Source organism: Xenia sp. Carnegie-2017, unplaced genomic scaffold, assembly GCF_021976095.1.
Source record: "Xenia sp. Carnegie-2017 unplaced genomic scaffold, XeniaSp_v1 HiC_scaffold_24, whole genome shotgun sequence".
Classification (NCBI taxonomy): Eukaryota; Metazoa; Cnidaria; class Anthozoa; order Malacalcyonacea; family Xeniidae; genus Xenia; species Xenia sp. Carnegie-2017.
The window spans coordinates 14,478,608-14,494,974 of record NW_025813487.1 but is presented as its reverse complement, the minus strand read 5'-3'; the positions used below and the strand labels follow the sequence as shown (position 1 = coordinate 14,494,974).

Here is a 16,367-nt window from a genome sequence, read left to right as displayed (position 1 = left end):
ATTTGCCAACTTCATTTACGGGTGAGTAGACAATAATCTTTAAGTAACATAGCAACAACCAATAATCAGCTTATTTGCCAACTTCATTTATGGGTGAGCAGACAATAATCTTCAAGTAACATAGCAACAACCAATAATCAACTTATTTGCCAACTTCATTTATGGGTGAGCAGGCAATAATCTTCAAGTAACATAGCAACAACCAATAATCAACTTATTTGCAAACTTCATTTACGGGTGAGCAGACAATAATCTTCAAGTAACATAGCAACAACCAATAATCAACTTATTTGCCAACTTCATTTATGGGTGAGCAGACAATAATCTTCAAGTAACATAGCAACAACTAATAATCAGCTTATTTGCCAACTTCATTTACGGGTGAGTAGACATTAATCTTCAAGTAACATAGCAACAACCAATAATCAGCTTATTTGCCAACTTCATTTACGGGTGAGCAGACAATAATCTTCAAGTAACATAGCAACAACCAATAATCAGCTTATTTGCCAACTTCATTTACGGGTGAGCAGACAATAATCTTCAAGTAACATAGCAACAACCAATAATCAGCTTATTTGCCAACTTCATTTACGGGTGAGCAGACAATAATCTTCAAGTAACATAGCAACAACCAATAATCAACTTATTTGCCAACTTCATTTATGGGTGAGCAGACAATAATCTTCAAGTAACATAGCAACAACCAATAATCAGCTTATTTGCCAACTTCATTTACGGTGAGCAGACAATAATCTTCAAGTAACATAGCAACAACCAATAATCAGCTTATTTGCCAACTTCATTTACGGGTGAGTAGACAATAATCTTCAAGTAACATAGCAACAACCAATAATCAGCTTATTTGCCAAGTTCATTTATGGGTGAGCAGACAATAATCTTCAAGTAACATAGCAACAACCAATAATCAACTTATTTGCCAACTTCATTTATGGGTGAGCAGGCAATAATCTTCAAGTAACATAGCAACAACCAATAATCAACTTATTTGCCAACTTCATTTACGGGTGAGCAGACAATAATCTTCAAGTAACATAGCAACAACCAATAATCAACTTATTTGCCAACTTCATTTATGGGTGAGCAGACAATAATCTTCAAGTAACATAGCAACAACTAATAATCAGCTTATTTGCCAACTTCATTTACGGGTGAGTAGACATTAATCTTCAAGTAACATAGCAACAACCAATAATCAGCTTATTTGCCAACTTCATTTACGGGTGAGTAGACAATAATCTTCAAGTAACATAGCAACAACCAATAATCAGCTTATTTGCCAACTTCATTTACGGGTGAGCAGACAATAATCTTCAAGTAACATAGCAACAACCAATAATCAACTTATTTGCCAAGTTCATTTACGGGTGAGTAGACAATAATCTTCAAGTAACATAGCAACAACCAATAATCAGCTTATTTGCCAACTTCATTTACGGGTGAGTAGACAATCTTCAAGTAACATACAATGTCATAGTGAGCTTATCGTAAATAGTGTGGACATAAATGGCCTACAGACATTTTCAACGTTCTATGTCCATTTTCAATGTATACACGTATATTCTGCCACATTTAGGCTGATCATTTGTTCACGAAGAACAGAGCGCGTGGAGAAAAAGAACGAGCTCTTTTATTGATGGCAAAACACGTACAGGCAGCTCACAAAATTTACAAGGAGACGGAGTTTGTCGTGAATGGAAAATCGACAGCTGGTAATACATACATAGATGATTCTTATTACATTAAAATGATTCCAAACATGATTCTAATTACATTAAAATGATTCCAAACATGATTCTTATTACATTAATATCGTTCCTATACATTAACATAATTTTAATTACATTAACATAATATTAATTACATTAGCAAGAACTATTTGATGCTGTTGTAGGATGGATTATAAGGATTTGTGTTATAAGAATTTGTCCAATAATCTTTTCCAGCCGACAATTTAAAAAACATACTTCAAAAAGCCGCATCTTGCAAAATCAACATTCGAGTTATATTAATCTCATCTCTTTGCCTTATCAATCGTATCTCTGGTTAATACAACACGAATCTTACAAGTTGATGCTTTTTGGAGTACATGTTTTTTATTATACTAGAAGGATTAAAAGTGGATTATTAGGACCATAAAAAACAAGATCAACATGCGTAATTTGTAATAGTGATTGTCTTTGAAGGTTTTTTGATAGTTTGCTCAATCTTTGTCAGTTTTCTTCTGTCATTTTTATTACCGGCAAAAGATTGGTAATAAACTAAATGGTTTGAACCCGGGAGTATCGTTGCATGTTTGTAAATGTAGATTGTCCAGGCTCGTAGAGTCCTGAGAAGGACTGTTTTTGTTGTTGTTGACCGACGTTTCGACAACCTTAGCAGGAGTCATCTTCAGAGTCAAATGCGACAATATACATGGATCTACATCCACAAACATGTAATAGTTTGTTAGTTATCGCCATCCTTTTGCACTTGTAAACCTCGCTCTCATTTGAATTTTTCACCAGGATATGGTTTCGCTATTAAGAAAATGCGAGCAAATAACACGGAGGATGAAACAAAACCGGGTAATCCTTATGCTCAGGAATTCATTGGCGTTGAGAAGTTTTTGGATATCATATCGCTGGAGCCGACCAGTTCGAAAGATGGGAACAGATTTTGTCTCTCACATGTCTTCACGTATCGAGATTTCGAAGATGGCGTTCTTGGTTTGGCTTGGGTAGCAGAGCCAAGTACGTAACTACTGTAGATAGAAAGTTCTTCCTTTAGCATTGATCTTGTTTTACTAGTCACGTGACTTTCACGTGTGCTTTTTCGTGTGTTTAGCTGATTTATATTTATTTGAGAGTAAAACGTGGGATAATGCGAATAATTTTGAAGCCGGAATATCGCTACGTTGATCGTCCAGGTAAGTAAAGTGCTGGGAAGGATGTGGTGCTAGGGTTGACTAATGCTTCGACTGCTTTAGCGGTAGTTATCTTCAGTTTCTAGTAAATGAATGTGGCACGTGACTGTGATTGACGCTTCCCTCTGAAGATGAATGCCGCTAACGATGTCAAAACGTCAGTCAACATCAACACCAGCAATCCTTCTAAAGACTCTACGAAATTGGACGATCTACATCTACAAACACGTAGTGAAACGTCTTTACACTCGAACACTAATTGACCAATCACAATGAGATACTGGTCAACGTCACTTGCATGGGACGAGGTTATAGTAGTGATTTCTGTATGCTCGAGCATACCATATTTCATTTTCCCGAAAGAACTATCAACTAATTATTGAGATGTTTTCCAAGAATTTCCTTTTTGACTTTTTGTGCGTTTTTTTTTACAGAAGGAGTTGCTGGCGGTATTTGTGAAACGTCCAAACTCTTCCAAGATGGACGAAAAAAGACTTTGAACACAGGATTGGTGACTTTCATCAACTATAACAAACAAGTTCCCTCTAGGGTTTCAGAAATAACTTTTGCTCATGAACTCGGACACAATTTCGGTGCTCAGGTTTGTGCGTTAATTATTTTGTGGCCGTGATTTTCATGGGATTTCTGTGTACATCGGTGTACATTCAGTGCATGTGTACATCGGTGTACATTCAGTGCATGTGTACATCGGTGTACATTCAGTGCATTTATATCGTTTCACTGTTATAACTTCGATGCGCTCATCCACTAAATGGTTTAGTAAGGAATTCCTATTGAACAGCTCCGCAGTTGTTTTTAAATTTTTACCCTCCCCTCCTGATTTTATTGTTATTTGTATGAGTTAAGGTGGGCAAAGCTACTGGGAATAGTATTCGTAGAAAGATAAGCGTCAAACTATGTGTAGCAATGTTAGATTGAAGGCATTCTTGAAGTTATTTGGAAAGACATTAGGAGAAGGGTATTTTTTGAGCTGGTAGGAACGACATTAGAGGAAAGACATTTACTAAGTTATTACGAAAGACATTAGGAGAATGGTATTTGTTGAACTGATAGGAACGACATTAGAGGAAAGACATTTACTAAGTTATTACGAAAGACATTACGAAAATGGTATTTGTTGAACTGATAGGAACAATTTAAGAAGAAAGATATTTGCTATGGCGTAGGGAAATTCATTAGAGGAAAGGCATTCGTTAAGTTATTAAGAACGACTTCAGGCGACTTGCACTTGCTAAGTTCTTGAGAAATGCATATGAAAAAATGCGTAATCTCCACTATTCCAATTGTTAAACTTTTGTATTTAATCTGCACAACTCCAATTGTATTTAGAGAAACTCGCTGTTAGACCTTAGTATTCATGCTTCTCCATACTCACTTTCAACCATTATTTTTACCAGCACGACTTGTCCAAATGCAGTCCTCACTCCATACTGACTTTTAACCATTATATTTACCAGCACGACTCGTCCGAATGCAGTCCTCACTCCATACTCACTTTCAACCATTATTATTACCAGCACGACTTGTCCAAATGCAGTCCTCACTCCATACTCACTTTCAACCATTATTTTTACCAGCACGACTCGTCCAAATGCAGTCCTCACTCCATACTCACTTTCAACCATTATATTTACCAGCACGACTCGTCCGAATGCAGTCCTCACTCCATACTCACTTTTAACCATTATTTTTACCAGCACGACTCGTCCAAATGCAGTCCTCACTCCATACTCACTTTTAACCATTATATTTACCAGCACGACTTGTCCGAATGCAGTCCTCACTCCATACTCACTTTCAACCATTATTTTTACCAGCACGACTCGTCCAAATGCAGTTCTCACTCCATACTCACTTTCAACCATTATATTTACCAGCACGACTCGTCCGAATGCAGTCCTCACTCCATACTCACTTTCAACCATTATATTTACCAGCACGACTTGTCCAAATGCAGTCCTCACTCCATACTCACTTTTAACCATTATATTTACCAGCACGACTCGTCCGAATGCAGTTCTCAGGTTGGTGGCAATTACATCATGTTTCCCAAGGCGACGTCAGGAACTGACCCTAACAACAGAAAATTCTCGAAGTGCAGCATCGATTACATTTCACCTGTCCTGGCCGCCAAAGCTGATTGTTTCAAACGTACGTTAAATTTGTGATTTTACCACTCGGCATTAATTTCATCCCACTTGCTCTTAACGCGTATATGCGTCTTGTGTGTATTGTGATGGATGTACGTAGGTCGCTACTTCATGTAAACAATCTTTTTTGTCAGAAACCGGTGAAGCCATATGTGGCAACAATTTGGTGGAAGATGGCGAAGAATGTGACTGTGGTTTTTTCGATGACTGCAATGACAATTGTTGTAATCACGCGAATGGTACAGTACACAGCTGTAAACTAAAGGGAGACGCCAAATGCAGGTAGGATTGAAGTACTAAATTTAATGTGATAAACACATGTATAATTGTTACTGAAGAATTTCTACATTCACTGATTTTAATTCCATGAAACAAAAGTTAACATAAAGTAGCATTGATGTTAGGAATGAGTTTTAATTTTTTTGTTCATTACTTACACAAATGCTTCAGTATTTCAAGCTAACCTTCAGCTCCTCAAACCAAATGTTTTTACGCTACTCACATCGTCCTAGGCTCTGCTACACGACCTACTTAAAGCGTATATGACAAAGTTAGCATTTTATTTGTAACTCTGATTTAGCACTACAGTTTTTTGTTGTAACTCTGGCGACCTGGTCACATTTCTGTTTTTATCTCTTACATAAATCTAACTGAATTCTAGCTCTGTTTTAATTCTTTAGTACCTTCACATACCGTACTATTTATCATAACAACCCTTATCATACATTAAAATTATCCATAAGTACCTTCATACACCTTACTATTTATCATATCCAACACTTATACATTAAAATTATCCATAAGTACCTTCATATGCCTTACTATTTATCATATCCAACACTTATCATGCATTAAAATTATCCATAAGTACCTTCATATGCCTTACTATTTATCATATCCAACACTTATCATACATTAAAATTATCCATAAGTACCTTCATATACCTTACTATTTATCATATCCAACACTTATACATTAAAATTATCCATAAGTACCTTCATATGCCTTACTATTTATCATATCCAACACTTATACATTAAAATTATCCTTAAGTACCTTCATATGCCTTACTATTTATCATATCCAACACTTATCATACATCAAAATTATCCATAAGTATCTTCATATACCTTACTATTTATCATATCCAACACTTATCATACATCAAAATTATCCATAAGTATCTTCATATACCTTACTATTTATCATATCCAACACTTATCATACATCAAAATAATCTGTCTCTACATTCATACACGTTACTATTTATATTAACCAACTCTTATACATCAAATATCTATTTTTTCTCTAATTAGTCATTGTATCGTATTTTTCTTTTAGTCCAAGTCAAGGCCTCTGTTGCAATGATTCATGCCAATTCAAAAATAATGATACCGTATGCGAAACGGGAGATTGCATAGAGGACACGCGTTGCAAGTATCCTTTTATCGCGCTTCTGTTTATAGAGAAACCCAACAATAAGGTCGTTGATTATTTTTGCAAACAAACAAAGTCAAGTGCAGACTTTGTCAGATAATAGTTCGCCCAATATTGTCCTTGTATTGTAGAAAATTAGCGTGAGGGAATCAGTGTTATTCGTTGATGAATAGATAGCCTCATCTTTATGTAACTTGTAAAAGCATGTTTTCTTTCGCTGAAAAATGAAATCTCTAATGAAGAATGGATCTTTCCATTTTCATCTAGTGATACGCTTCATTTAAGAAACATAAAATGTTTACTGTGTTTGCACAGGCTTTTGCAAACCGAGGTGATCTTTGGGAGAACTCGAGAGCAGATCAGTGCAAGCCCAACACCGAAGGTCGAGGGTTGCACATGCTCGAGAGCTCTCACAAACGTCTCCGAGGTTTGCATAAGCGAGTGCAAAAACGAAAAGCATCTTTTATTTCTTTATGAAATAAGAATAATGCGAAACAGACAAAGTTAAAACAAACGTTTAAATTTTTCCTCTAAAATGCATTCATGATTGATTTGTAAATTCTCTTTGATTGATTGATCCATTGATTGATTTAATTGGTTGAGCTCAGACCGGTTTGCACAGGCAAATGTAAACACAGCTATTGACTATTCTTATAAACAACAGTAAACATGTTTTTCTTTATGGAAAGATGAAATGCATTATGCCGAATAAACTGTATCATCGATCTTCATCTTGTAAAAATGTTCTTGCAATTTTTTGTACAAAAACAATTACTAATTTACAATTGCAGTCCTTGCGATACCATATACTCTGTTTCATTCCTTAAATTTAAAGTTCCATGAATGCTACCTGTCCTCAACCTGTGACCAAAATGGACAATGTCACCGACTGTAATGGCGATAGGGGTGTTTGCCTCAAAGGGGTGAGTGAGCACCTAGAAAACGGCTATTTTAATTTCCTGTACTATATTAACTCATTAACTGAAAATATTAACTTAACTTGAGTTTTAATATACTTTAGAGCAAATCCTATTGACAGTATTTTAGCTCTAAAAATTCTTTTGAAAATTTTTACCAAATATTTGGAATTCAAAAGGAGCTTTTATAATGTATTTTGATCTACCCCAAATCCGCCATCGATCTTTACTTAGATGTCTGTGAAGTATTCTTTTCCAAAGCGTGTTATAGCACAAATTTAAAATCAAACGGAGGAGTGTTTTGAAATGGATTCTTTTCTGGATAACTTTACTCCTTCATAAGAACGGGATATTATTGATATGCGTATCTTTAAATGTTTTTTTTTTTGCCTCCGCAGGAATGCACGGGCTCGCGTTGTTTGAAATTCAACATGAGCGAATGCCAGTGCACTGAAAAGGAAAATCAATGCATGCTTTGCTGCATGAGTAATGGCGTCTGTTCACCTCTTGAAGAAACTGGTAAAGAAAAAATGCATCTATTACCTGGTGCACCGTGCAACAACTTCCTAGGATATTGTGACATTCTTCGCAAATGTCGAGCTGTCGACTCCGAGGGTCCACTTGAACGCATCAAGAATCTCATTTTCGGAGGAGACGCTATTGGGAATCTCGTGGACTGGGTCAAAGATTACTGGTGGGCTACCATCCTGATTGGTTTAGGTCTAATTATATTGATGGCTGGTAAGTTTCATTGCAAAGGAGCGAGGCTCATCTATTCGAACTCTCTTTTAGAGTGTTTTTTAAACTTCTTTTTTTATCATAAAGAAATGAAGGAATGTACTCGATTGTGAGATGTTTGGATCCTAGGCACCCGCGCCACCTGTTAGCGTCTGAAGCTAACTGCAAACCCTGGTCCAAAAATCTTATGTACGCTTAAAAGTATAAAATTCAACTTCTCCTATGACATTTTGCAATATTTACAGACCAGAATGTTTGAGCAATTTCAGTTTGAGCGAAAAAGTTCGAAGAAAATAACGCAGCTATAGTTAGCACTACGACCCTAGACTACACAGGTGTTATTGTAATTTTTTCCCGGCTGCTTGCGGAAAAACGCAACAAATATCCTGGAAGGAAGGAAAGTAGTGATGCATTCGGCATCTTATAGGATGCGATACACGTTTTCAACTACCACAGCAACTTGCAGATTTGCAAGTTCGATTCGAAAGATTTACTCTGACCAATATTTCTGTTATTCTTGTAGGTTTCATCAAAGTTTGTAGTGTCGCCACACCGAGCAGTAATCCAAACAAACCCAAGGCGAGGACAATGTCCTTACGTCGTAATCCCCGCAGTAACCCAGGTTTCGTTAACAACGAGCCTCCCCCACCGTACGACATCGAGATGGGCGACCGAAATAACCCGCACGGCCGACAAAACGGGCGACGTGCTCGATAGTCGTCATTCTCACACATATGAACAAATTTTCAACTATTCTTTTCCCTTTCTCGATTTTCATTGTGCGTTCGGTGGAATCCCGTTTCGATCAACCAGATTGAATGATTTCTGCAAGATGTCTAGGTTTATGTCATCATTGTCAGTCAAGGAATTGTGATTTATTTAGAGGCTTGCGACCACTTTATTTTCGTCTCGCATTCTTCAGTATCCACTTAGAAAGCAACGATTTGATTCTCACGTTGAATATCACTTTATCTTAAGTGGTGTCCTTTTTGGGCTGTACTCATTTAGAGAAACAGCATTGTATATTTTGCCTGCTACCAGGTAAATGTGCATGAAATTTCAACTTTAGTTGGCATAAACTTGGACTATTCGACGTTCTTCTTTGATTGACACAAATAATGACATTCATGCTATCTAATTAGCCGTGACGAATTTATGTTTTAAAGTCGCAAGAAATGTAAAAACAAAAATTGTATAGCTTATCCTATAATGTTATATTTTGTGTAGTTTTATAATTTTAATCGTTTATATTTTGTTAAAATTTATATCAGAAATTTTTTTCTTATTTATCATAGCTTAATGTAACTTGTGTGTGTTTTATTTCAAAGTAATTCCCATTCTAAGATTATAAAAAATTCTTCGAACAATTTTCCGACTACATTTACAAGAAAATTCACCTTATTTCCCCTTCTAATATGTTAATATTTCTTCGAATAATTCCACGACAGCATTTATAAGAAAAATGTTGCTTTTATATTAAAATACATGTGCGATGAAATGCTTTATGTTTCAATTGAGAAAATTCTTAAAACTTTGACGACTTTTTACTTTCTGTAATACTTTGATTTTTATGCAAAACAAAGAATTTTGCCCAAAGAGAAAGTGAAGTATATTTTGAGAAAGTCAAGCATATTTTTGAATATGCTAATACATCCTACAGGACAAAGTCTAGCTTATTTGAATGAAAGGCATACTGCATAGAAGACTCGGCCACAAAGCTTTGAATAAAGAACTTCCCTTTCTCTAAATAGCCCACGCCGAGGTCACATGTTGTTACTTCATTCAGGAAACATTACGACTTAACTTGATTGATTAACATGAAAAAGCGCTTTCATTAACGAAGTAAGCCGATCTCGTAAATGACAGTCATGTGAGCACGTCATTGACACGAAGTTAAGTAATGCGCGACAAAAAGAATTTTTGTTGATGAAAGTTGTCTTGATTTTAAAGAAGTTCCTTTGTCGCATCAAGCCGCGAATTTCCATTTTTTGTTGACTGATTTTTAGATTTTTAAATTGGAAAGTGGGTGTTGTCATGAGACCGGACGAAATGACATCGATATATCCCAGTTGAACTCTGTGAACCAATGACGAAACGAATTTGATGACGTCACTAGTGCCAGTAAAGATCGAGTTGAACACAAAGACCTCGAATTCGTAAACGAAGAGAAGCTACGAGACACAGGCTGTTTATTTCTACTGGAAGAAGCCTTTTTGTCCATTTTACCTAGAAGTACATTTCTGTAAGTATACTTGAACGATTTGGTGTCATCTTTAGATTATGGAACCATTGAATGCTTCGATATCAAACGAATTATGATTGAGTTAAAGTTATTGATGATTTGTCTCATCTTCGCTTCAAGTGATACTTCGCTCTTCGTTGCCTACGAAGAAATTTTTAACCTTTTTTCTATCCTTTACGTTTTTGAACTCTATTATATATGTTGTGGGCCGACGGATGAACTATGTTTTATTAAAACCGCACACGAAAAGCTTTTCGGGCGACATAAGAGCGCTTTCATTCCGTGATTTTTACTTGCTTCTCAAAATACCATTGAGGAAGCCAAACATAGGTACCGAATACCTAAAAGGGCGTCATATACGTGTTGTTTATTTACCGATAGCATTCAACTAAGGTAGTCTTGTTAAATTTTTGGTCGTCTATCTAATGCCTAAGTAATATAAACGGATATCGTATGCGCCATAGCGCTTACACATAGATTTGCCAACAAAATGCTTTGGCAAATAAGAAATTTTCAGCGTCGGTCTTTTGTTCTTTGTTTTATCTCGATCACGAAACCACAGTCAATGTCTTGAAGTTCACGTTAATCTACCTCTCGATAACATGTCGTATTCTTATTCTTGGCATTTATGATGGGAAATTTGAAATACTACGGTCGAAAAAGATTAAACTTTTTGTCATGTTTTCGTGGGCCTAAAATTACTTCAGTATAGTGATATATATATTTCTTGTGTTGTGTATGTCTTGTGTTATTGAACGATGTATGTTCTCAATTATGTTTTTTCATTCTAAAGTATGTTTCCAGTTGTATTTAGAAATAGACGAAATGAGAATGAGCAATTTCTCTTATCTAAATCTTCATATGCACGACAATAAACAGCAATATTAATATTTTATTAGTCAGCACGAATCACGATATGTGCTGACTGTGCTGGCTTTCCTGTTTCGGTTTATTACTATCATGTAAGCTCTGTTCGATAATTTCGTGGTTGAACGCAACCTGTATAGTCGCTTCTTGCGACGTTTGATAAAAAGACGACCCTGGCGAATTAATGAAAAATAAAGATATGATATTGTATCCATTGTGCCAAAAATATTTGGCTTGAACAGACTCGTATTTGGGCTCAACTATGGGCCCAATTTTCAACCATATTGATCATATTTAAGGATAGAAATTATCACAATAAGATAAAGCATTGTATTAGATATTGTCTAAAGGGATAGTACTAGAATGTAAGTCAAAATGAAGGCCGCTTTTTTCCATGTATTGATGCCCTTATCATATAACAACAATTGTGATGGATGGTATAATTGTTTCCAAGTGTTATTGCAAAACTTGTTGTCTCTAGACATTTTGTTTTTGAATCGATAGCATTACACACAATGAGAAATGTTCCTGATGAAAGAACTTATATCTGTTTCAACAAGTATTGATTTTTTAACAATTCCAACCGAGAATGGAAGTTTTCAAATGAAAGCAAAATGCCTTTTCTAAAACTGTAAAATCAAAAATACCCATGGTGGTGCTTTCGACACACTCACCAATGCCTATTTGTAATTTCTTAGGATGGAAAATCAGAATACCCAACAACCTTCTCTTTGTCGTGCTGGCTGTGGTTTCTATGGAAACTCATCTTTCGATGGTATGTGCTCAAAATGTTTCAAGGATGCCCTCAGAAGAACCCAATCTACTTCACCTTCTGGTTGCTTGACTCCCCCTGTTACTGGTGAGTTAAACTAAAATGAATGGACTGAGTTTTTTAAGGGGGGGGGGTAGTTGTTCAAAGGTGAATTGACTTAATCCAGGATTAGTTTTACACTATGACACAAAATTTATCAATGTAAATTAGAATCGTCAAATTTTGTTTAGAAATTTTAACTTGTTATACTTGTGATACAACTACAAGTATTCAACTTTCAAACTTTTTCTGAAAAACCACTCTCCTAAAGGTGATTGTGGTTAAAGCCAAGTTGTAGTGAAAACACCCAATAAAACCAGTTGAAACTAGGTAGAAACTAAATTTGAATGCAAAGTGTATAGTTAATGAGTTTATGCTGCAAACTCTATGCAACACTTGAATGTGTAGAGTGAGCCCATGATATTGCTTTTTATGTTAGTAACTTAATTATCGACACTTGTCTTTTTCATGCATACATGTGTCAATAAATCAAAGTTGAATTTGTAATACTATTTGCATCATAAAAAAAATCAGCAGATTTTTTGCTCCAATATTAAAGTTTATCTAAACTATTTTCTGAAGGATCAACAAGCTCTGATGAGCCAAGCACCTCTGTCCCAGCCGAGTCTATAGCACTTACAACCTCTATTGTGGAGAGAGAGCAACCTGTTGCCTTAAATGAAATTGGCACTACGAGTGAATCAACCGTTTCTGGTTCAGCAGCTGCTGCTCAAGTTAAAGACGAACAAGATAATGACAACCAAGACACGCCATCAAAAACTAAAAGAAAAAATCGATGTACAACATGCCGCAAGAAAGTTGGCCTCACAGGTTCGTAAATGCTTGTCTTAGTAGTAACTTTGAAAGCAGCAACCTCAAATATGGAGTTTAGTTTATTATGAGCAATATCAAAGCAAAAGTGAAAGTTTGATCTTAAAACTTTGGGTTTTAGTTCAAGGAAAACTATAATTTCTTTGTGGAAGTTAAGTATTAAGTACATTCAAATTCCATGGGTTTCGTCTCCAGCTCTGGTAAAAAAAAACACATCAAAACACTGGCTACAGTGTGGTGCAAAAAACTACATAAATGCAGAGAAAACATTATATACAACTTGGGTAGACTGTTAATGCAAAATTTTCCATTTAAAAACATCAAAGAGTGTAAAGCCTTACCTTGAGACACATTCTTTAAGGTTCTAAAACTGCCAATAACACTTTGTAAAAAAATAAATGACAAGATATGCTTATAGACATTTGTAACACTCATGGATGGATTTACTGGGTGGTGCAGGGGGGTACCGACCCCAAACATCCCATTTTACTCCCCTGAATAAATTGTTCACCCCTCTGGGAAACATTTTTACCATCCCCCTCCCCCTTCAATTTTTAGCAAAACAAACCAGTAGTACAATTGAAATGAGTTTTTCAGGTCAAAATTTCAAATTTGTACACAACTGTTGATGGCTGCACAACCAGACCACCCCCAAATTCTATACCCTTACATTGTCTCACGTCTATTCATTACCAGCTCACCCACCCCCCAAAAAAATAAATTTTGAAAAACACCACTTTTGTAGAAAATATGAAAATCCATCCATGGTAACACTACTTCATGAAGCTTGCCTTGTTAGTTTTAAATTTGCAAATTCAAACCCAGTGATGTATTGTTCAACTTTGATTTAGCAAAGAAACGAAGAAAGTGTGACAATTATTAAATGAATACTATGTGGTTATATTTTTGCAGGTTTTCAATGTCGCTGCGGGGGATTGTTTTGCAGCTTACATCGCTACTCCGATAAGCATAACTGCTCTTTTGACTACAAGGCTGAGGGACAAGCTGAAATAAGAAAAAACAATCCAGTTATCATCCGAGACAAAGTTCAAAAGCTTTAAAAATGGGCCAGGCAACGAATGAAAACTCAGAACAATGAAAATAGTCAATTGATGAAGATGGCAATCTGTGGCATTATTCTTGGTTTGTAGAAAATTTATGTATTTTTTTGATCCTCCAGGATCCAACGATGACGCTCGTATTGATTTGATTGAAATTACATCAAGTGAACTTGATAAGCACGACCATGATAAATAATGTCCACATTTGCAAGAATTACTCAGAAATCCATGTATTCTATTAGTTGGGTAAGGGTTGGGTTAGGTACACGTAAATAACGTGAGGAGATGAATTGATTTCATTGTTTTGTTGATATATTGGTCTTTTAGAAGTTAGATAGTGTTTTTGTGAAGTTTTACCGTTAAATGCCGCTAAATGCCTGTCTGTTGTTGGTTATACCATGACAGATATCGAATGTTGACCTAACCTCCATTTTTGATCTCGCCCGTTGAACTGAATATGTAACTGGATTGCTACCCGCACGTAAACATAGCTGAAATTGCACGAAGCCAAATTTTACCTCCGTACATGCGCGCCTGTCCGTGGGTAAATTTCCGTGTTTTAGCATTACTGTCATCATGAGCTTTCTTGGACCGTGCTTGGAAGGATTGGAACTAGTTAAATTGCTGGGCTCTAATAATGGCAGCAGGTAGCCTTCCAGCTATATATAGTTCATCGATGCAACCACAACAAAAACAAGCTTTGGATATTGGTCTAGTAAATGTTCATACCAAGTGCGGTTGTCGGGTCTACAATATACGAAGTTTGACTTTGACTGTCTTTACCCCGGTATGAACCCGACTGTATGTTTATAACCTTCGTCACGTGTATTTCATAAAAGTTTGTCATTCTTCGGATTCCAGATTCTGTCGTGCTCCATTGTGTTTCAACAGGCAGGCATTTAGTTCTACGTAGTTGTAGCGAGAAAAACGTATGAAGCTCGTTTATGTCGTGTAGAATATTGTTAATTCTGCATTCACCAATGTATTTACTATTTAGTATGATTGAGTACAATTTTGGGTTGGTATAAGGAAATCGACGACATGAGGTGCAAGTATTTTGATATCATTATTGAACACCATACCCCCTGTAGAAACACTTACGTAACCCGTCTGAACAAAGAAGCTAGCCGGACTGTGTGCACCTTTCGCTATTTCTCGACAAAATTTACGGATAAGGATTGGAGACTGCATCTTTGACTTTAGAGGAATTTACCAAACATGGCGTTTCTTTTAAGGCGTCCTGACCATTTGCAAAACATTGCTCCATTTTTAAGACATTTTAGATTGTACGTTGGGTTTGCTAAATTTCTCTTTTGTCGCTAAGATGATGACAAATTGCGATGATGATCCATCTTCTACAAGTATGCGAAATCGATTCCTAATCCGTACCCTTAATCTTATAGTATTAGGCTATGGCCAACTTATTGGTTAGAGATTGGATTAGGGATCGATTTCATCATTAAAACGCGGAATTATTATCCAAATTGCAGTCTGTTTCTTCAAGGAAAACGGAAGGGAAGAATTCGTCCTTAAGGATAAGAAAATTGTTCACTAAAATGTGTCTATTGGTGATAATTTGAGAAATTTGGCTTCATATTTTCATTCTGCACTAAGTGCTCTTTTCATGGCTCAGTAAGGGATTACGTCCCGTGATATACAATGCCTCACTTGAAACTACGATTAGGAATTAACCTGCATGCTTGTGCTAGGGGAGTTCTTTACTTTTTCTCTGAGCAGTATAACTATGTTGTTTTTCACACGTGTTTCTATATGGGTGTTATGAACATAAGGCCACAGGTGTGCTGTGCAGTTAGTCAAAATTTTCTCGCAATCGGAGTTGATACGGTTGTCGGGCTTGAGGAATGCATGTTGCGTGTCACATGCGCAGACACTGATGTCCACCTGATTGTCACGTCGAAACTGTTGATTTTCCGGTTAGCACTTGAATATTTCAATGTCTATGATGGGATGGACGAAACTCATGCTGTGTTGAATACAAAACATATCCAATTGCACGATTTACGTCAATATTTAAACCATCAAACTACTAACGTTCGAGACCATGTCTACAAATTTGTCATATCTAATTTGCATAAAAAGCGTGCTTTTTTCCAGCTGCTTTTTAACTTTCTTCAACAAAGACCACGCGACTTTTTCGATGTGATCCCACTTTAGTATGACCAAGTTTCGCTCATCCTTGTCATATAGTCGGCTAGGTGACGCATGCTCTTTATTTCATACCCGAGAGGCACCACCATTCATGTAAACTTGCACCTGTCTTTGAGTGATCTGCTTGTAAATAGCTTTTGTAAATAAATTATATTTAGGTTTTCAATTGTCATCAATATAGTATGGTAAAAACAAA

At 36.2% G+C, this 16,367-nt stretch overlaps 2 protein-coding genes and 1 long non-coding RNA gene across 4 annotated transcripts in view; 2 read left to right on the top strand and 1 right to left on the bottom strand.

Annotated features, from left to right (window-relative positions):
- Window positions 1–9,688, top strand: part of LOC124451092 (disintegrin and metalloproteinase domain-containing protein 10-like) — a 13,355-nt gene extending 3,667 nt beyond the window's left edge. For both annotated transcript variants that reach the window (XM_047001720.1, XM_047001719.1), the window contains 9 exons: window positions 1,598–1,733; window positions 2,529–2,753; window positions 3,361–3,527; window positions 4,945–5,098; window positions 5,232–5,379; window positions 6,440–6,535; window positions 7,371–7,458; window positions 7,851–8,193; window positions 8,714–9,688. In XM_047001720.1, the coding sequence (XP_046857676.1) occupies window positions 1,598–1,733; window positions 2,529–2,753; window positions 3,361–3,527; window positions 4,945–5,098; window positions 5,232–5,379; window positions 6,440–6,535; window positions 7,371–7,458; window positions 7,851–8,193; window positions 8,714–8,907 (1,551 nt within the window). In that variant the 3' untranslated portion in view covers window positions 8,908–9,688. The remainder of the gene's footprint in view (window positions 1–1,597; window positions 1,734–2,528; window positions 2,754–3,360; window positions 3,528–4,944; window positions 5,099–5,231; window positions 5,380–6,439; window positions 6,536–7,370; window positions 7,459–7,850; window positions 8,194–8,713) is intronic.
- The window catches only part of LOC124451098, a 24,154-nt gene extending 10,673 nt beyond the window's left edge, over window positions 1–13,481 (bottom strand). The window contains exons 1-2 of the long non-coding RNA XR_006950339.1: window positions 13,413–13,481; window positions 11,469–11,472 (exon numbers count right to left, since the gene is read on the bottom strand). This is a non-coding gene — a long non-coding RNA (uncharacterized LOC124451098). The remainder of the gene's footprint in view (window positions 1–11,468; window positions 11,473–13,412) is intronic.
- LOC124451096 (AN1-type zinc finger protein 5-like) lies at window positions 10,200–16,367 on the top strand. The gene is made up of 4 exons (XM_047001725.1): window positions 10,200–10,432; window positions 11,998–12,158; window positions 12,693–12,941; window positions 13,854–16,367. The coding sequence occupies exons 2-4, from the start codon at window positions 11,999–12,001 to the stop codon at window positions 14,000–14,002; spliced, it is 558 nt and encodes a 185-aa protein (XP_046857681.1). The 5' UTR covers window positions 10,200–10,432; window position 11,998; the 3' UTR covers window positions 14,003–16,367.